A 21,912-nucleotide genomic window follows, 5' to 3' on the forward strand; every position below is an offset into this window, starting at 1 on the left:
GTCAATGGAGTAAACTAAAGAATACCAAACGCCAGATTCATTTTTTTTTATTTGATTTTTTTTTTTTGTCACATCAAATAACAGAAAAAAATGGAATAAAAAAAATCAAAACATCAAATCTACTCCAAATTGGTAACAATAATAACCTCATATCATGCCACTAAAGTGTTTGTTTATTTATTTTTTTTAATTAACCTGATTAAATTAAACTGCTGGGAGTTGTAGTTTTGCAACGTCTGGAGGTCCGCAGATTGAAGACCACTGCATAGGAGGTAATACTCACGTGTCCCCGCCGCTCACTTTCCCTTCAGACGCGCCGGTTAGCTTTGATCGCCGCATCTGAAGGGTTAATACAGGGCATCACTGCGATCGGTGATGTCCTGTATTAGCCGCAGGTCCCGGCCGTTGATGGCTGCAGGGACCGCCGCGATAGGGGTGTATTCGCCGTATAAGACGCACCGACTTTTTCCCCCCAGTTTTGGGGAAGAAAAAGTGCGTCTTATACGGCGAAAAATATAGTCCATTTTTCCACATATTCCAGGAACAATGTTAGTATAGCGCCACCTGCTGTTTGTCCTCCTCAGTCGATGTGCTGAGGGGGTCGCACATGTTTAGTCTTCTCTCTCATTTTCATCGGCTATGTATAGGGATCCCTGGTGTAGTAAACTAGATGCTACTAAAGATGTTGGCTTAAGGCAGAGTTTCCCAACCAGGGTGCCTCCAGCTGTTGCAAAACTACCACTCCCAGCATGCCCAGACAGCCAAAGGCTGTCCGGGCATGCTGGGAGTGGTAGTTTTGCAACAGCTGGAGACACCCTGGTTGGGAAACTCTGCCTTAGGGTGCGTTTTACACTGAGTAAATCAAGAGGAATTTTACTTGAGTAATTCCTCTTGAATTCTCCTCTCCAAATTAATTCACATCTCCTCTGCCCATTGACTTTAATGTTTTTTCCGCTGACCTGTTCTCACTGCAGAAATTCTGCTAGCGGAATTCCGACGCTGAATTCCGTTCCGCCTGAAGAAAGAACATGTTCATTCTTCAAGCGGAATCCGTTAGCAGAAATCAATAGAAGTCAATCGTAAAAAAAAAATCTGCCCGACATCGTTTTCGCACGAAATTTGCACGAAAAATCTGCGTGCAATTCTGCACAAATTTTGCACGAATAGAAAATTATTTTTTCGGCACGTAAATTTCTCAGCGTGAATTCCTCTTCATTTGCTCAGTGTGAACGCACCCTTAAAGGGGTACTCTGGTGGAATTTTTTCATTTTTTTTATTTTTTTTTTATTTATTATTTTTTTTTTATCAGCAGGAAAGTTAAACAGATTTGTAAATTAACAAAATGAAAAAGAAAAATAGCCAGCACAGCTACCTAATACACTGGTGCACGCTGCTGTGGCAAATACAGAGTATAGAAAAAAGAAGGTTTCAGCACCACACTTGGTCAAAAAAATGGAGGCTCTTAGCTCACTTTTTGATCAAAATGTGTCCCCCTATCCACAACGTGGATTAGGTAGGTATTAGGTAGTTGTGCTGGCTATTTTTCTTTTTTTTGTGCAACTTGGGGAATGGCACCCTCTGTAGCCGTGCACCCCTCCCATTTTTTACAGGAGGTATTTTAATTTAAATTGATAATGGATCCAGCATGTCACCCAGTCAGAGGCCATATGCCCAGCAGAGGTGAGTGAAATGAGTGTTAGGCTCATAATGTGTGTTAGGGTCCCATCCGAAATGAGGCCACCTCCGCGTGGTGGATGGGGGGGGGGGGGACACACGTTTTGATCAAAAAGTGCGCTAAGTGCCCCCATTTTTTGACCAAGTGTGCTGCTGCAACCTTTTTTATTTATTTACTTTTTTTTCTAAGACTTGTAAATTACTTTATCCTCCCAGTACTTATTAGCGGCTGTATATTACAGAGAAAGTGCTTTTTTTTGGGGGGATTTTTTTTTTGTCTACAGTGCTCTCTGCTGACACCTGTCCAGAGCAGCATATGTTTGCTATGGGGATTTGCTCCTGTTCTGGACAATTCCTGATACAGACAGAGGTGTCAGCAGAGAGCACCGTGGACAGAAAAAAAAGAAATCCAAATAGAAAAGAACTTTCTCTGTACTATATAGCAGCTAATAGGTACTGGAAGGATAAAGATTTTTTTTAATAGAAGTAATTTACAAATCTTTTTTTTTTTTACTTTCTGGCATCAGTTGATAAAAAAATAAATAAAAAATGTTTTCCACCGGAGTACCCCTTTTTAAGCATTTTTTTTTGAGAAGTGAAGACCCTTTAACTTCAGAGGCAGCCAGCTCACCACATCAGGGATCACTCCGCATACTTGGTGGTGAGGAGAGAGAAGACCGGAATAGCACTACAGCTCAAACAGAATGTGAAACTCAGTGGCCTTGGCCACAAAAACTGCATGGGGGGGAGACGTGTACATTTAGGTTACGCTCACTGCAAAATGAAGTACAGCTACCTACACTCATTCTGGTAGAGGTGAATTAGAGAACAAGGTTGGGCACCTGGGTGTCTTTACATTGTTCCCTTGTGCCAACAAAGTTGCTTAGAAAGGACACAATTGGTTTTCTTCCTACAGTAGACTTGTTGCTGACATACGTTTTATGATTTGCATATAGGGGGAGACTAATCAAAAGTTGACCAGTTGCCCATAGCAACCAATCAGATCGCTTCTTTCATTTTTGAAAATGCCTCTGACAAGTGAAAGAAGCGATCTGATTGGTTGCTGTGGGCAACTTTTACCTTTACACAAGTTTTGATGAATCTCTCACATAATGCTTTGGCAAGCGGCCTAAAACAGGAACCTCAGACCTTTCAGTGGTCCCGTGTGAATGACCCACCTGAGGAGAAACTATCGATCTTTACAAAATTTCAACTTTCAAGAATCCTGAATCATAAAAACTAGCGGAACGTAATGTATTAACACTGTTTACATGTAGCAAGATTTTTTTTTTTTCTTTCTTCCTCCATTTTTGTTTCTAAATTTAAGTCTAAATGATGTAATTAAGCTGTAGGGTCTTAAAGTGAATGTTGGCTGTGTGTAGGCATCAAAACAGATGACAGCCCATAAAGACATTAGGGAGGGGGGTGAAAGCAAACCTGAAGTCTCTGCCATCCAGCATGTTTAATGTCCCCTTGAGAGGAGTCCAGGAGGTGGGGTCTTCTTGTTCCATGAACAGAGCTCATTGTATTAGGTTTCCTGGCCCCTCCCCTAAGCCATGATTGACAGCTCTAGATGTCTTCTGACTGGATGGTAGAGGAAGCATTCATAGCTGGTTTGCATGGAACAAGACTTCAGGTTTTTTATTATTATTTTTTTTTTTTTTTGCAGCCAGGCCATTAAACAGCATTTTTCTCAGACAGCCGATATGTCTTTATGGGGCTGTCAGCAGTGTCCATGCCTCAAAAATGCTGAAAGGTTTCCTCAGGGTGCATTCAGACATACACAAAGGATCTGCTACAGATTTAAAGCTGTAAAATCCGAAATTCCAGATCAGATTATACAAGGCAATTCTTACAGTGGGGATCAAAAGTTTTGGCACCCCAGGTAAACATTTTGTATTAATGTGCATAAAGAAGCCAAGGAAAGATGGAAAAATCTCCAAAAGGCATCAAATTATAGATTAGACATTCTTATAATATGTCAACAAAAGTTAGATTTTATTTCCATCATTTACACTTTCAAAATAACAGAAAACAAAAAAAAAAATGGCGTCTGCAAAAGTTTGGGCACCCTGCAGAGTTAATATCTTGTACTGCCCCCTTTGGCAAGTATCACAGCTTGTAAACGCTTTTTGTAGCCAGCCAAGAGTCTTTCAATTCTTGTTTGAGGTATCTTTGCCCATTCTTCCTTACAAAAGTCTTCCAGTTCTTTGAGATTTCTGGGCTGTCTGTCACACACTGCTCTTTTAAGGTCTATCCATAGATTTTCAATTATGTTGAGGTCAGGAGATTGTGAAGGCCAAGGCAAAAACTTCAGTTTACGCCTCTTGATGTAATCCCCCGTGGATTTCGAGGTGTGTTTAGGATCATTATCCATTTGTAGAAGCCATCTTCTCTTTAACTTCAGCTTTTTCACAGATGGCATCAAGTTAGCATCCAAAATTTGCTGAAATTTTATTGAATCCATTTTTCCTTCTACTCGTCAGATGTTCCCTGTGCAACTGGCTGCAATACAACCCCAAAGCATGATTGATCCACCTCCATGCTTAACAGTTAGACAGAGGTTCTTTTCATTAAATTCTGTTCCCCTTCTTCTCCAAACGTACCTTTGCTCATTCCTGCCAAAAAGTTCAATTTTTACCTCATCGGTCCACAGAACTTGTTTCCAAAATGCATCAGGCTTGTCTATATGTTCATTTGCAAAGTTTAAATGCTGATTTTTTTTTTTTTTGGTGAGGACGTAGAAGAGGTTTTCTTCTGATGACTCTTCCATGAAGACCATATTTGTACAAGTATCTCTTTATAGTGGAATAGTGTACGACAACACCACTGTCTGCCAGATCTTTCTGGAGGGATTGTGCAGTCAAACGTGGGTTTTGAATAGTTTTACTTACAATCCTGAGAGCTGTTCTGTCTGATATTTTTCTTGGTCTTCCAGATCTTTCTTTAACGTCCACTGTTCCTGATGACTGCCATTTCTTAATTACATTCCGAACAGAGGATATTGACATCTGAAAACGTTTTGCTATCTTCTTATAGCCTTCTCCAGCTTTGTGAGCGTCACTTATTTTCAGTTTCAGATTTCTAGACAACTGCTTAGAAGAACCCATGGTGCTGATTGTTGGGGCAAGGTCAGATGAGTCTGGGCATTTAAAACCTTTGAGATTGACATCACCTGGTCTTCCCAGATGATGATTGAGAACAATCCATGACACTGGCAGGTCTCAGCTTTGCTAAGGGGCAGTGCATGCTATAAATTCTGCAGGGGGCCCAAACTTTTGCAGACACCACTTTTTTTGTTTTCTGTTATTTTGAAAGTGTAAATGATGGAAATAAAATCTAACTTTTGTTGATATATTATAAGAATGTCTAATCTGTAATTTGATGCCTTTTGGAGATTTTTCCATCTTTCTTTGGCTTCTTTATGCACATTAATACATATTTTTTATCTGGGGTTCCCAAAATTTTTGATCCCCACTGTATGTATATTTGAGTGCCTTGAAGAAGCCACAACTGTGTTACAGCTGCAGATGTGGTGTGGTGTGTCATTACACACTTATTGAGAATATGGTAGTCTGAAACCAACCAGTTCATCACAGACCCAAGCTGCTGCTATTTCCCTCATGCTTTATAATGCATACCTTTTTTTTCTTAAAAGGCTTCAAGAGGCATTCCAGCATTTGAGAAAAAAAAATGTTTTTGGAGCTATGGCTGTGTAAAAAAAAAAAAAAAAGTTTCAACCTTAACAATCGCAAAAGCCCAGTAAGAAAACAGACCCAGGGTAAATGGAAAGTTGTGATACCCTTAGGCAGATAATGCAGTATGTTCACATGTACAGGATCTGCCGCATATTTTTACTGCATATTTTGTGCAGCGATATTGCTTCCCATTGATGTTGAGTAGCAAAATCAGCTGCAGAAAATATGCATCAAATCCTGTATGTGTGAACGTACCTTGAGGGGTTTTGCTGCCAGTGTGACTATAGTTCTAAAAAATTTGTAAAAAATTTAGCAAAGTAAATAATGTTGAGTTTACAACTGTACTAGAATGTTAAACCTTATTTCCTGCAAAGATTGTGATTCAGCCGAACACATGATCTGACGGGGAACAGCTATATATTCTAAACCCAATGGGTGAAGGTTGACAGATGTTGCAGGAAGTTGTTCCTAGGAGTCTGACCATCTTGAAATCAGATCTGAATCTCCAAATCCTGCAGTTTATGATGAGTTCAAGTGACAAAATTCCAGTAAAATGTGTTAAAGGGGTACTCCACTGGAAATTTTTTTTTTTTTAAATCAACTGGTTAAACAGATTTGTAAATTACTTCTATTAAAAAATCTTAACCCTTCCAGGACTTATCAGCTGCTGTACACTACAAAGGAAGTTCTTTTCTTTTTGAATTTCCTTTCTGTCTGTCCACAGTGCTCTTTGCTGACACCTCTGTACATGTCAGGAACTGTCCAGAGTAGGAGCAAATCCCCATAGCAAACCTCTCCTGCTCTGCAAAGTTCCTAAAATGGACAGAGGGGTCAGCAGAGAGCAGTGTGGTCAGAAAGAAAGGAAATTAAAAAGAAAAGAACTTCCTCTGTATTATACAGCAGCTAAGTCCTGGAAGGGTTAAGATATTTTTAATAGAATAAATTACAAATCTGTTTTAACTTTCTGGCACCAGTTGATTAAAAATGCATGGGTTTACTGGAGCCTTTTAACCATTTAGCATGTAGATAATGCCTTAGTGACCGCTAATACACCTTTTTACGACAAGGGGCTTTTTCTTTATACATTTTCAGCACTGTATGACACACGTGTAGCAGTACTTCAGCTGTCTAACCAAAGGAAACCTCTGACTGGCCATTTAATTTCTTTTGCCACTGTCTCTAGTGACTACGGCATCAAACTGTGGGTCAGTGCTTCGATCGCAGGGTGCCCTTTGTGTTCTATGACACTTAGGGACCTAATGAAGGGCAAGGCCTGAAAATACAGTGCAAAGTATTGTGCAAGAAACCAATTGCATTTCCAGTCAATATATTTTAATAAAGTCTCATAAAAAAAAAAATGTAAACAAAAATGCACAACATTGATAGCACCACATCCATAACAACCTGATCTATGTAAATTGTAAATGACAATGACTTAAAATGAATAAACCTTTCTAGCAAGTGGGGATTTATGTTTAGAACATCCTCAGGGAATGTGAACAGAAGAATCAGGTGGACCAGAGTAATGACTAGCAGGCTTTTTTTTTATTTTTTTTTAATTTTTTTTCTTCTCTTTTACTATTTCACATTGATAGATCTATAGACAAGAAGTAGGAAGCAGCCATCAAGTAGGTCTGATGGGGATAAAATAAACTTCTTCTATTTTGCGCTGGAAAAAAAATGGATGTTTTTTTTTTTAAGGGTGCGTTCACACTGAGCAAATCAAGAGGAATTCACGCTGAAAAATTTACGTGCGGAAAAAAGAATTTTCTATTCGCGTGGAATTGCGTGCGGAAATGGGGGAGAAAGAAGTTAAGGGGTTTTTCAGCAATTTCCACGCAAATTCCGAGCGAAAACTATGTCGGGCGGAATTTGTTTTAGCCATTGACTTCTATTGATTTCTGCTAGTGGATTCCGCTTGAAGAATGAACATGCTCATTCTTCAAGCGGAACGGAATTCAGCATCGGAATTCCGCTAGCAGAATTTCCGATGTGTGAACAGGACAGCAGAAAAAACATTAAAGTCAATGGGCAGAGGAGATGTGCATTAATTTGGAGCGGAGAATTCAAGAGGAATTACTCAAGTAAATTCCTCTTGAATTACTCAGTGTGAACGCACCCTAAGGCTGCTTTCCCACTGCGGTTATGTCCTGGCAGTGTGTAAGCAGGAGTATATGCGGAGAAAAATTTGTGCATGCACAGTTTTTATTTTTCATTATTTTTTACTCCTCTAAAACAACGGACCCCATTATAATCAATGGGATCCTGTGGTGCACATTTTGACGAGTCACAATAGCGACCGTTAATGCAAAAAAAAAAAAAAAGCCTAATGGACCCGTTACAGGTGGGTCCAACAGCAGTGTGAAAGTAGCCTAAGACGACCCACCGTTTCATGGTATTCTGTAGGGGTGGTCTTCTCCTACAAATTGGCTGGTATACATAATGTATGGTGAAACTAAAAATCTGTCACAAGAAATGGTGAACTAGAGAGGTCACACTATATGGAAAGCTCATTTGTTTTAGGGATGTTTCATGAAATCAGAATTTTCAGCTATTAAACATTTTATTATATTGGCTATACAGTAAACCAATCTGGTTGAATGTCCTCGCAGTGTGGGCTGACCTTAAATGTTATGTATCCTGAATTGTCAGCGCTGGTTTTTCTTATGCCTTGGTGGAAGAATACTGCAATAGGTCACTTCTGCGAAGAAGATGGCAGGAAGAGGGGATCACATGTAACTTCCTGCCAGTATAAGAGGACGGCAGCACAGGAATGTGTAGGATGCGGCCCTCTAGCAATGTCCTACTTGGCTGGAAGAAAATGTCAGGAAGTCGGCTCCTACCGACTCCTCTTTCCCATATTTAAAAAGTGGAAGGTGAATGAATCCATCTTTGCGTTGTCCTATTGTGTGAAGCCTTGTTAGAAGCATCGCAGGTTTTCATGGAATAAAATACAACAAATGTCCTATCAATGTATTATGTGCACAGGGAGCCCATTGAGGCACCTTTTGTCAGGAACACCAGAGCTTGGCAGTGGTGCTGGGATAAGGGTGAGCCGAGGGCTAAGTTGGCTTTTTTTTTTTTTTTTTTTATTATTCCAGAAAATCTCTTTAACTTAGCAGTTGTTCTAGGGAAACAATCTAGTTTCTTGTTTTCCTTTTGTCTGTTCCTTTAATAATAGAAAAAACCCTCCCTCTGCAGTGACCACAGTAACTTCCTTTTAATAAGTGCAAAAAAAAAACCCCCATAAATTAAAGCAGTGTCTACTCCCTTTTGGAGAACAGCGAGTTCTCATATCTTCTCCAAATAATTTTGCTTTTTAGTTTTTGATGCATTCGTTTGCTTTATATTCCAATTTATGTTATTATGAAGAACTTCTTGCCCGTCTCTCAGGTGAGTTGTTAATGGTGTTGAGTTGTTTGTAGTATTTTTAGGTATACAATTGGTCTAGACTTGGATTCTTTCTTTGTGTCGCTTCTATAGTTTCTACTGATCTGTTCCCATCTTTGTAACTACATAGTGACCTGATCAGAGTGGTGTAGTGACCACCAAATATAAATGCTTACATACCCTCCTAGTTATTCTAGGTTCCAGTATAGGCAGGGTCTCTTCATACCAACAAGAAAGACGGAGGTTCTCAATTTACCACTCACAGTTTTGTTGGTGAAGAGATTCTCTCACTAGGTTTATTCTTCCCGATCTAAAGGATGGCCTGAACTAGTTATATAATGACATCACTTACATATTGTAATGCAGATGTTCCATTGATATTGAGGTAGTCCTTCTGACTGTTCATAGTTCTATAGCAGAAGATCAAGTTTAAGGCTATGTTAACACGTTCTTTATTTGGAGTTTATTTTTGAGGCACAAAATGTAAGGTTAAAGGGGTATTCCATGCAGTAATTTTTCTGCCACGATGTCCCGCCACTGTATCACGTCCGTAATGAATTACGGGCATATACTGGTGCAAACGGACAGTTACAAAACCCCATAGGCTGCAATGTGATTTAGTCACGGCCCTCAGGGGTTTTGTAACAGCAGGTTTTCCCCGATATAGTGACGGAACTTGTGACGGAAGTTCCTAAACGGAACTATTTGATAGTGTGAAAGAGGCCTTATAGTGCAGGTGAACAGGTCTGAAAAGAGGTGTTACTTACATTAATAGGTGTGGTACTTGTTGAGTAATGCCCATTTATTTATTCATTGGTCGCCAGAATAGAGGCTCCTACAAAATCTTTATCTAGCTATCTAGAATGGCTGATAGCCCGACTACTCAAAGGGATTCCTACTGTATTAAAAGATTCAGGTGAATTATTGACCGCATTTGAAGGATTCATTTGGCAAGACTCTTATCAGTTAGCCTCTATCGACATTGAAAGCCTGTACACCCCGCATCCCCCACGATGCGGGTGTAGAGACAATGGATACCTTTTTTGTCAGGTGTTGGAATATCTAAGGATTTCATTGAGTTTGTATGCGAGTCCCTTCTCTTTGTCCTTTAACAATAACAATTTCTTGCATATTGGTCGATGGTACAGGCAGGCCCATTGCACAGCCATGGGCTCTCCTGTATCACGTACCTACGCACATTTTTTTTTTTTTTTGGCTATATTAGAACAAAAATTTGTGTTTTCCACCAATAATCTGTATATCCAACAGATCAAATATTTTCTTAGGTACGTAGATGACGTCCTAATCATCTGGGATGGCCTTGAATCTGACTTCCATGCTTTTATTAAGTTTCTGAACGGAAAAAAAAAAACACTGTTAATAAGCGTGTTTGGTGGTCTTACACTGCATTTTCTAGATGTCAGACTAAATATAGAAAAGGGAAATCTAATTACTGCTGGCTATAGAAAAATCATTGCCAAAAAATTCTATATTACATTAGAACAGTTCCCACCCCATCTATGTGAAAGACAATATTCTCTACAGTCAGTTTTTGAGATTAAAATGAGTAAACAGCGATCAGAACACCTTCCTAAAACAAGCCGAAGATTTATCCATACGAGTAAGAGAGGGGTTACCCACAAGCATTGATTGAAAAAGCATTCCAGAAAACACAAAAAAGCACACGTGAACAACTATTTACCTAAAAAAAAAAAATTATGAAAAATAAAGAAATCCAGGCAGTGACAATAAAAATAAACGCTTAGTTTTTTCCTTTGCAAATTCTCCTATAAACCAAATAATTAAGAAAAGCATATTGGATAACTGGTATTTTTTGAGAATGATACAAAACTGGGAAAAGATGCAAAGGAAAACAGATTATCAGTTTTTGGAAAAACTACTACGGTAGGAGATTTTCTAAAAAAAGAAAAAACTAACCGCTCAGGCTGCAGGCGAAAACTGGCTGAGAAAAATAGAACCCAAAGGTTACTTGCCATGTAGAAATTGTAACTTTTGCCAGTTTGATCTGGCCAAAAGAAATTTTATTCTAGGGGGAGTTAACATTTTCGTTATAAAGCTAACCTGCAAGTCATCCTACACCGTATACTGTATGCTATGTCCCTGTAATTTTTTCTGTACTTGGGAAAACTAAACGCAAACAGAGTGTACAGATTAGAGAGCATTTGTACTCCCTCCAAACAGGCAAGGGTGCCCCCCGTTTTATTGCCCATATGGCTGAATGCCATGACAATAGCAGCGCTGGCTTGAAGTTTGCCGGATTGAAGAAAGTTACAAGTGTCCCCATTGGAGAAAATAAAGATGCATATTTATTGTGCAAATAAGCACTCTGGATTATAAAATTGAATGTCACAGGTCATCTGGGGTTAAATGAAAGGAACAACTTTTCACCTTTCCTGTGAGTCCTTTTTATCTTATTGTGGTTTAACTGCACTGGGACGGGCTGGGCAGTGAATATTGAAGAGGCAGGGGAGCTCAGTGAGCTGGCCCCTCGCCTCCATTGTGCACAGAAGCGTAATAGCAATGAATAAACTGGCATAACTCTATAAAAGTACTACACCTATAAATGTAAGTAACCCCTTCATCCACTCTTCATCCGCACTATAACCCAGTATATTGGGTTAAGTACGGGTAAAGTGAAAGTTAAGCTGTGATTAGTTACTATGCGAATAATCACTTTTTCTTACACATTTTGATAAATCAGGGCCTATGTGGTCAATTTTACGTAACTACAATCTTCACACATTTTGCCTTTTGGGAGAAATTACCACAATGAGAAACTTCAAGTTCCACAGCATTTACTGTGCACAATAAATAGGTTGTTCAGCACAAAGGTGTTAAGGTGAATTTCTTTGCTATACTGAATAATCCAACATAGAGGGTAGACATACGAGCAATTGTATACACCTGACGCGTTTTGCGAGTGGGCACACTATGACTATTACGCAATGTGTCAGGTGTATACATCGCTCTTATGTCTACCCTGTATGTTATGTGGCTGCTTCCATTAAGCCAGGAAATTCATCTTCACACCTTTCTGCTGGACATCCTTATTGTTCTTTGTGGTTGAAATGGAAGCCAGAGATGTTGCTGGCCGGTCTGTCACACAGGTGGTTGAAGAGGTGAGCTCCTGAACCCTTTGCTTTATCACTTATTGTGTGGACTGGACGTTGCCTTCTCTCATAATATTGCATTTCAAGTACTTGCTTTGGCCTCCGGAATATACGAGCTGATGTCATCTGTTTCTGTAGGAGAACAAAGCAGAAGGGTTTATCTGAAGCTGACGGTGCTATTTTCAGCAGCTCTTGCTTAGAAAGGAGGAATGTGCTTTTTGACATTTATTTTCGTCCTTCCACACCAAAGCTAATAATAGGATTGGTACAGTAAAAGAACTGTACTTGGACTAACCTGTGAATGGCTGGGAATTACCGCAAACAAAACTGAGCATTGTATTGTTGGCACTGACACCTCACAGAACTTCACATTTTATGTTTCATGTTGCTTACATAGTGCCAGCACATTTAAAGGGGTACTCCGGAGGAAATCTTAAAAAATATGTTTTTCTTCAAATCAACTGGTGCCAGAAAGTGTGTGGTCAGACAGAAAAGGAAATTCAAAAAGAAAGGAACTTCCTGTGGAGCATACAGCAGCTGATAAGTACTGGAAGGATTAAGATTTTTAAATAGAAGTCATTTACAAATCTGTTTAACTTTCTGGCACCAGTATATTTAAAAAAAATAAATAAATAATAGTTTTCCACCATAACTGCTGTACAGAAACCATTCACCACGATCTATGGGGTTGACTATTCCACTTGCCTATCTTTTGAACATGACCAATTTATGGGAAGTCTGTTACCTGTTTATTGGTGTTTATTTCTGCTTGTGATATGTATTCAGCAGAATAATTATTTTAGTTGTTTCTTATTCTTTATTATGTCTCCTGTATATGACTAATCTCTTATTTATTGTATATTTTAGGTAGCAGACTTCATGGGCCCCCAGCCATGTCTGTGCACGCTATTACATTGACCAGCTACACTACAAAGAGAGTTCAGAATTGTACGAGAGCTGCACAGGTATGAATAACTGGACCGCAGGGTAATTCCTAATACCGGTTATTTGTTCCTGTTAGGTTAGAAAAGACTATCTAATGCTGTTGTTGTTAAGGAAGTTGCAGCCCAAACATATATTTCTTTTCCTTTCTTTTGTTCTCTTGTGCTTAGATTGTAAGTAGGTACAGCTATTATTTTACATACAATTACTTTGCGCACTAGTACTGATGTTCCATTACTTAGGTTAACTGATGGCAGGGTATGTGTGAGGCTGATATACCGGACAGCTTTTATTTACAGCTTTGTTTTTTAAAATATTTTTTTTAGGTGGTAAGTGATAAACGCTATCCTGACTTAAAATCACTGGGCGTTCCGGATTCTCCTTTGACCCTGGTGCCAAGGATCCCTACCATTCTATTTCCTGAAGGTATTTATCATGCATGGGCTATAAGATTAATTCATTATCACCTATAAATAACATATGTAAGTCTATGGGGTTGTCTTGGTCAGCTTTTTTTTATTTATTTATTTATTTATAAATTTTTTTGCTTGTTCTAACAATTAGTGGGAGTCTAAACACTCAGACATGAACTGACCATAACTTTTGGCATCTCTTTAGGTCAATGCTAATGTTTTTAAAGAGACAGCTACACTTGTATGTGATGGCTAGACTTTTTTTTTTCCTTATTGATGCTGAAACATGCTATTTTTCTAACCTTTATTTTCTGATTTGTAACTTTATTTATTTATTTTTTATTAGAATTTTTCTTTGTTAGTGTACATTAGTATGGGACAGACATATTGCCTGGGCTTCATTTACATCACTTAGAGAGATGCTTTACTGCAGCTACATGGACCATAGGGAACAATAAACTGGAGGGGATTTGCCTTTGGAAGTAACTTATTAAAACAGTCTAAAAGTGCATACTCCATTTATAACATTATGTCGTACCTACTTTACAGTCGTGGCCATAAATGTTGGCACCCCTGAATTTTTTCAAGAAAATTAAGTATTACTCACAGAAAAGGATTGCAGTAACACATTTTTTGTTATACACATGTTTATTCCCTTTGTGTGTATTGGAACTAAACCAAAAAAGGGAGAGAAAAAAGAAAATTGGACATAATATCACACCAAACTCCAAAAATGGGCTGGACAAAATTATTGGCACCCTTAACTTAATATTTGGTTGCACACCCTTTGGAAAAAAATAACTGAAATCAGTGGCTTCTTAATAACCATCAATAAGCTTCTTACACCTCTCAGCTGGAATGTTGGACCACTCTTCCTTTGCAAACTGCTCCAGGTCACTATTATTGGAAGAACACATTTTCCCAACAGCAATTTTAAGATCTCTCCACAGGTTTTCAATAGGATTTAGATCTGGACTCATTGCTGCCACTTCAGAACTCTCCAGAGCTTTGTTGCCATCCATTTCTTGACATATGTTGTCCATCTGGAAGACCCAAGATCTTGGATTCAAACCCAGCTTTCTGACACTGGGCTGTACAGTGTGACCCAAAACCTGTTGGTAATCCTCAGATTTCATGATGCCTTGCACACATTCAAGGCATCCAGTACCAGAGGCAGCAAAACAACCCCAAACATCATTGAACCTCCACCATATTTCACTGTAGGTACTGTGTTCTTTTCTTTGTAGGCCTTCCGTTTTTGGTAAACAGTAGAATGATGTGCTTTACCAAAAAGCTCCATCTTGGTCTCCTCTGTCCACAAGGCGTTTTCCCAGAAGAATTTTGGCTTACTCAAGTTCATTTTGGCAAAATGTAGTCATGCTTTTTTATGCCTGTGTCAGCAGTGGGGTCCTCCTGGGTCTCCTGCCATAACATTTAAATGAAATGAAACGCTGACTGATAGTTTGTGCTCACACTGATACTCCCTGAGCCTGCAGGACAGCTTTAATATTATTGGAACTTGTTTGGGGCTGCTTATCCACCATCCGGACGATCCTGCGTTGACACCTTTCATTAATGTTTCTCTTCTGTCCACACCCAGGGAGATTAGCTACAGTGCCATGGGTTGAAAAAGTCTTGATAATGTTGCGCACTGTTGACAAAGGCAAATCTTGATCTCTAGAGATGGACTTGTAACCTTGAGACTGTTGATATTTTTCTACAATTTTGGACTCAAGTCCTCAGACTGTTCTCTTCTCCTCTTTCTGTTGTCTATGCTTAGTGTGGCACATACAGTCCCACACTGCAAAGACTATGTGAACTTCTCTCCTTTTTACCTGCTTTCAGGTGTGATTTTTATACTGTCCACACCTGTTACTTTCCACAGGTGAGTTTAAAGGAGCATCACATACTTGAAACAATCTTATTTTTCCACAATTTTGAAAGGGTGCCAATAGTTTTGCCCAGCCCATTTATGGAGTTTGGTGTGACATTATGTCCAATGTGCTTCTTTTTTTATTTAATTTCTTGTAAAAAATGTTTTCCCCTTCCTTTTTTTTGGTTTGGTTCCAATACACACAAAGGGAATAAACATGTGCAGGGGTGTGGAAATGTTATAAAAAACTACTTGTCCACAGGACTAAAATGGAGCAAAATCTACTTGTCCCTCATGACGATCCACTTGTCCGGCCAATTTTCGCTTTTACGCTCTGATTTTTTCCTCCTCGCCCTATAATAGCCATAAATACCTACTATAATGATACCTTTTTAATTTTTCAATAACCTATTCTCCGAACCAAAATAAATATATATTTAGGTGAAGTGAAATTGAAAGAGTAAAAGATAATTTTGCAGATTTTGTGGTTTTCTTTTCTACACCATTTACCTTGTAGTCAGATAACATGTTAGTTTCACACTTTAGGCCGCCTGATTACAGCGATACCAGATTTTTATAGGATACGTCATGTTTTACTAATTTAAAAAAAATTCTGAACTTGTAGCTTTTTTTTTTCCGCATACCAGGCTGTATGAGGGCAAATTTTTTGCGCCATAATCTGTTTTTTGTATCTGCACCATTTTGGTATTGATCTGACTTTTTAACTTTTTTTCTGGGATATTATAAAAATTGCAATTCAGTGTTTTTTTTTTTTTTTTTTTTTTTTTTTTTACATTTACCGTATGGCATACATAATGCTATATTTTAATAGGTTGTACAATTACGCACGCAGCGATACTAAATATGTTTATTTTTATTATGTTTGCATGGTTTTATATAGGAAAAGGGGGTCATTTTAACTTTTAACATGGAAGGGGTTAAGGTGTGTTTTTAAAACTTTTATTCAAACTTTTTTTTATTTTTTTAACACTTTATTAGACTTTTAGGAGGAATCATTAGATTTGTGCTCTGCGATCCATTGATAGAGCCTAGTCCAGCCAGGATCTATCAATGACAGAGCCACGGGACAGCAGGAAGCTGAGGTAAGCCCTCTGGCTAACTCTATAGTGGATCGCCCGCCCACGATCGTGCTGCGCGGGGGGTGGACTCGACGGCGGCGATCCACCAGGGAGCATACACATGTCCCTTTATATGCTGCTGTCTGCTTTGACAGCGGCGATCTAAAGGGTTAATAGCCAGCCGCGGCTATCGCCGCATGCTGGCTATTAGCGGCGGCCCCCGGCTACTGGGAACAGCCGGGTGCAGCAGAGTATGGAGCGGGCAGGAGTCCAGAGCCCGCTCCATACAGGCTGCTAAGTGCTGCATGCTGGCTGGAAACTTGCGCCCCATGCAGACTTGCGTCCGCTCCTCCCCTCAGCTCTACAAAGCTAGAGCTGTGTGGAGCGAAGGCAGAGGATGCAGGCCTGCACGGGGAGAAAGAAGGCAGAGCAGGGGAAATAGGACGTGCACAGCTTCTCATCTCCACTGCTCTGCTTAGGAGGACACACGTTTCCACAGCCGGGGGCTGCAGAGTATGGAGCGGGCAGGAGTCGGGAGCCGCTCCATACAGTCTGCAGAGCGCCGCAGCGCTTGTCTGGTCCGGCCCTGCTTGCCCGAAGCCGGGCTAAGGGCCGGAAAAATTCACCTGCCCGGCGCCCGGAACTGCATGTCCCGGGTGTCGGGCGATAGGAATTCCACATCCCTTTTTTTAATACTTCCATTTTTATTTCAGTTTTTTATTTATACATTAACTCTACAAAGGCATGTTACGTTTCTCAAAAATGTAAACAACAATATTCTCCCCACGTTTTCTAATTTCCCACTGGAAGAAGGGTTCCATGAGGGGGAAAGAAAACAAAATAAACCTAAACAGACCAAAACACAAAAAAAAAAAAAAAAAATTCCACATCCCTGATGTGTATAGCAAAACATGTGTTACTGCAATCCTTTTCTGTGAGAAATACTTCATTTTCTTGAAAAATTTCAGGGGTGCCAACATTTACGGCCATGACTGTATTAATTGTTGTATGTATTATAATCTTGAAAAACCTCTAATCAAAACAACTTGAACTAAAAAACTGTCTTTACTGCCCATAGCAACTAATAATTTAGTGTCCTGCTTTAGTGATTGGTTTCTATGGACAACAAAGAGTTTTTATTTTTGTTTTTTTTAAGGCAGTTTTTTTTTATGACTGGTCCATTGACTTCTAAGGAAATATTTAGTAGGCATCCTATGACCCAAGCTATTGGGTTCAGTGTCCTGAGTGAAATCAGCAATATTTTAGATAACAAATATTTAAAATGGGGGGACAAAAAATAAAAAATAAAAACAATTTTTTTTTTTTACATAAAAAAGATTTTAAAATCAAATTTTTTTTTTAAAGAGCTTTAGGGTATGTATACATATGTGTATCTTACTGCAGATCTTTTAAGAGCTTACAAGACCTGTGAGCTCCCATAAAGATGAATTAAGATAATTTGCACAGAATGTTAAACCTAAATGTGATAACGTATTAAAAATGGTGCATTTGTATGCTGGCAGCATGTATAAACCTGCGCTACTAACCCTTCACTGTTAGCGATAACACATAGAAATTTTGTATTGTCACCCTTGGCTTTTGACTTTGTTCAATTTTGGGCAGTTCTACTTTGTTAGGCTGGGTTCACATATATCAGGCATCCGGCATAGTTTCCCTCCGGCGTGCATCGGAGGGAAACTGATGCTAGAACAGATCCCATTCATTTGAATGGGACAGTTAACAATCATCCAGCGTTTCAGTTTTGACGCCAGGTGGTTGGAGAAGCCGGACTGGTCTTCTGGACCTCCATTGTTTCTGGCGTCAAAACTGAAACGCTGGATGATTGTTACTGTCCCATTCAAATGAATGGGATCTGTTCTAGCATCAGTTTCCCTCCGATGCACGCCGGAGGGAAACTATGCCGGATGCCTGATATATGTGAACCCAGCCTTCCTGATTTTTATATATATATTTTTTTCTCTCCTTCTGAATATGTTTTCTTCTCTTGTAGATGAACTACCTCGCCCAGCAGTTATTGGAGTAAGGGGTAGCTATGGCTCTTACCCTGATAGCGCTACTGCAATTAAAGAAATCCTCTCTTCAGTCTTAAAGCTACCGAGCAGTGCTAAATCCCCATTGTCTGCAAACACACTTTTGCTGGACAATGATATGGAGAACTCGGAGAACAGCAGCATCGCTGGTAATGAGGATTCAGATAGTGAAGCTGAAGGTGTACCTTTACTGCCACTTCTACAAAATGACATCCGCTTTCATCGAAACAAAGCCGCCTGGGATAACGCTCAGTTGGACTCTCCTAATACTCCGCCATTGGACTCTCTTGCATCCTCACCCAGAGCACCAATCACAAGCACACTAGGGGAACCTGACCTGGAAATGTCAACTTTCACGAAATGCAAGAACTGCTTCGAGGTCATATCACCTGGACCTGAATTTATTTCACCACTGAACTTACCTGTAAACTTACAAAAGCAGAATCGAAGATTTTCTTCACCTAGTATTGCACCACCTACGATAAGTCTGTATGATACTCCTCCAGAACAATTCACTTTGGACTTAAATGAGGCTACAATGGACACTGAGGCTTCCACCATAGAAGAGGTTAAGTCCTTCCCTCAGAGATCACAGTCCTGTACAAATCTCTTTAAAGGTAAGTTCCCTTGATGTTTGACTTGTGAGTTGCTTCTGCTAAGGTATTGTTTCTGGGTCAGTGGGAGTGGATATAGCCGCTTTTGAGAATTTAAAGGGGTTATCCCAAGGTTAACATGTATCTCTCATCTACAGAATAGAGGACAGTTAGCTGTTCAGTGGGGGTCTGGCTGCTGGGGGCCCCATGAATCATGAAAACGGGTCACTCTCTAAGCATGGGCGAGGCCGTGGAGACTGTGGCATCATAAAGAGACTGACTTAAAATTACTATATATATTTGTTTCATATTGACTATACCTACTGATTTTTTTTTTTGCTTGCTTGGGTGTCCCAACTTTCCCTGATAGCAGATGCTGGGGTGAGGGGGGGGGGGATCTAGTGAATTTCAGAATGTCCAATAGATGAGGTGCCGGGCAATTGCTTTCTTCATCCTCCCCATATAGCATACAGTACTAACACCTTTGGCTGAGCTTGTTTGTGTATGGGGGTAGGGGGTGGTGTAGCTGTTGCCCGAATAAAACCTTTGGCCAACAGCTATTTATAGTACATGACCACTGTTAGGTTATGTAAGCTCAATGTTCAGAATCAATAAATTGGTGAAAATGCTGTTCTTCAAAATCTGAAAGGGGTTTTCTCAGCTTTGACTTTTGGTAAATAGGGGGATATTTCTCATTTTAGTAATGGTTGATGGATTTATAATAATTGTATGTAATTGTTTTGATAACTGACTTACCCTAGCTTGTCTGATTTACTTGCTACAATCAATCAGGTTACATTTACACAACGATTGTGTGACACGGCAGCCGGACCCGGCAGGGAAATTTAAGAAACATTCGCTGCCATATCCCTGCCATCAGATCGGTCGGCTCATTTTTGCACCATATCAATCGCCGGACTAAAAACTGTGGCAGACCGCGGTTTTTACTCTGGCTGGCTCATTTAAAGGGGTACTCTGGTGGAAAACTTTTTTTTTTTTTTAAATCAACTGGTGCCAGAAAGTTAAACAGATTTGTAAATTACTTCTATAAAAAAAATCTTAATCCTTCCAGTACTTATTAGCTGCTGAAAACTACTGAGGAAATTATTTTCTTTTTGGAACACCGAGCTCTCTGCTGAATCACGAGCACAGTGCTCTCTGCTGACATCTCTGTCCATTTTAAGAACTATCCAGAGCAGCATATGTTGCTATGGGGATTTTCTCCTACTCTGGACAGTTCTTAAAATGGACAGAGATGTCAGCAGAGAGCACTGTGCTCGTGATTCAGCAGAGAGCACTGTGTTCCAAAAAGAAAATAATTTCCTCTGTAGTATTCAGCAGCTAATAAGTACTGGAAGGATTAAGATTTTTTTTTTAATAGAAGTAATTTAAAAAATCTGTTTAATTTTCTGGCACCAATTGATGATAAAAAAAAAAAAAAAAAAAAAAAAAAAAAAAAAAATTTTCCCCACTGGAGTACCCCTTAAAATGAATGGGATGCAGCATGGGTTTTTTACATTTCCCCGCCCAACCCACGCTGCATCCCATTCATTTAAATGAGCCTGCCGGAGTTAAAACTGCTGTCTGCCATGGTTTAGTCCGGCGATATAATTGATATGGTGCAAAAATGAGCCGACCGGAGTCACTGTCTGATGGCAAGGATACAGCAGAGGACGATTCTTACATTTTCCTGCCGGGTCCAGCTGCCGTATCGCACAATCCTAGTGTGAATGCACCCTTATCCAGTTCGGCTTTCCCGCTCTGTGAGCAGACAAACAGCTCGACTGCATGAGACCCAGAGCAGAGCTTGCAGGATCGTGTAAGTGGTGTTGGGTAGTAAATCAATTGGATAGCCCCATACGTGTACAGAAGCCTGGAAGACATCCTATTGAGCTGAGAGAGAAAAAAAGGTCAATTCCTGAGGCCAATAAATGTACAGACATTGTGTAAAATCTTGAAATAGATATATTTTGCGCCCCCCCCCCCTTACTTACAAGTGTCCAGCAAGTCATTGCTAGACAGGAACAAGAAGTCAGATGCTCACAGTGAAATTGCTGCCTTGCTGAGGCTTTAAAGCCACTTACTGACATTTTCAGGAACCTTCTCTCCTAATTTCTTGTAGTATTTGTATGTAGTTATGAGACTCTAATGTTAATATAAAAATAATGAGTATAATGTATAACATTGTGAAACAGACCAAACATAGTGCTTAAAGTGTACCTATCTTCAACAAAAACTTTTTATATAATGTAGATAATACAATTTTATATGTATATTTGTAATATACATTGGTTAAAAAATTTGTATATTTTTAGGTGAAAAAATCCTCATGTGTGAGCCCATAGCATGTCACAGATCCTTAATGTACAGAGCCCTGCTTGTCCTTAGTGTACAGAGCCCTGCTTGTCCTTAGTGTACAGAGCCCTGCTTGTCCTTAGTGTACAGAGCCCTGCTTGTCCTAAGTGTACAGAGCCCTGCTTGTCCTAAGTGTACAGAGCCCTGCTTGTCCTAAGTGTACAGAGCCCTGCTTGTCCTAAGTGTACAGAGCCCTGCTTGTCCTAAGTGTACAGGGCCCTGCTTGTCCTAAGTGTACAGGGCCCTGCTTGTCCTAAGTGTACAGGGCCCTGCTTGTCCTAAGTGTACAGGGCCCTGCTTGTCCTAAGTGTACAGGGCCCTGCTTGTCCTCAGTGTACAGGGCCCTGCTTGTCCTCAGTGTACAGGGCCCTGCTTGTCCTTAGTGTACAGGGCCCTGCTTGTCCTAAGTGTACAGGGCCCTGCTTGTCCTAAGTGTACAGGGCCCTGCTTGTCCTAAGTGTACAGGGCCCTGCTTGTCCACCATCACTTCCTGTATTTGGACTCCTCATAGAGACACACAGGCAATAGCTGCAGGGACAAAAATATACATATTTGTTAACCAATGTATATTACAAATATACATATAATGGTATTATCTACATTATATGAAAAGTTTTTGTTGATTACGGTTACTCTTTAATAGATTGTTTGTTTGGTCTATTAAAGTCTATGGCCAAACTGCAGTACACGTTGGAATAACTTTTTTGAAGGTC

At 39.8% G+C, this 21,912-nt stretch overlaps 1 protein-coding gene across 7 annotated transcripts in view; it reads left to right on the forward strand.

Annotated features, from left to right (window-relative positions):
* The window catches only part of RUBCNL (rubicon like autophagy enhancer), a 96,295-nt gene that overhangs the window by 42,538 nt on the left and 31,845 nt on the right, over positions 1–21,912 (forward strand). For 5 of the 7 annotated variants that reach the window (XM_056560445.1, XM_056560450.1, XM_056560447.1 and 2 more), the window contains exons 2-4: positions 12,761–12,858; positions 13,162–13,261; positions 18,212–18,868. In XM_056560445.1, the coding sequence (XP_056416420.1) occupies positions 12,761–12,858; positions 13,162–13,261; positions 18,212–18,868 (855 nt within the window). Of the gene's footprint in view, positions 1–2,834; positions 2,929–8,686; positions 8,766–12,760; positions 12,859–13,161; positions 13,262–18,211; positions 18,869–21,912 lie in introns of those variants that run through there. The other 2 variants (XM_056560449.1, XM_056560444.1) reach the window with 2 other exon arrangements.

Source organism: Hyla sarda, chromosome 2 (assembly GCF_029499605.1).
Source record: "Hyla sarda isolate aHylSar1 chromosome 2, aHylSar1.hap1, whole genome shotgun sequence".
NCBI classification, from domain to species: domain Eukaryota; kingdom Metazoa; phylum Chordata; class Amphibia; order Anura; family Hylidae; genus Hyla; species Hyla sarda.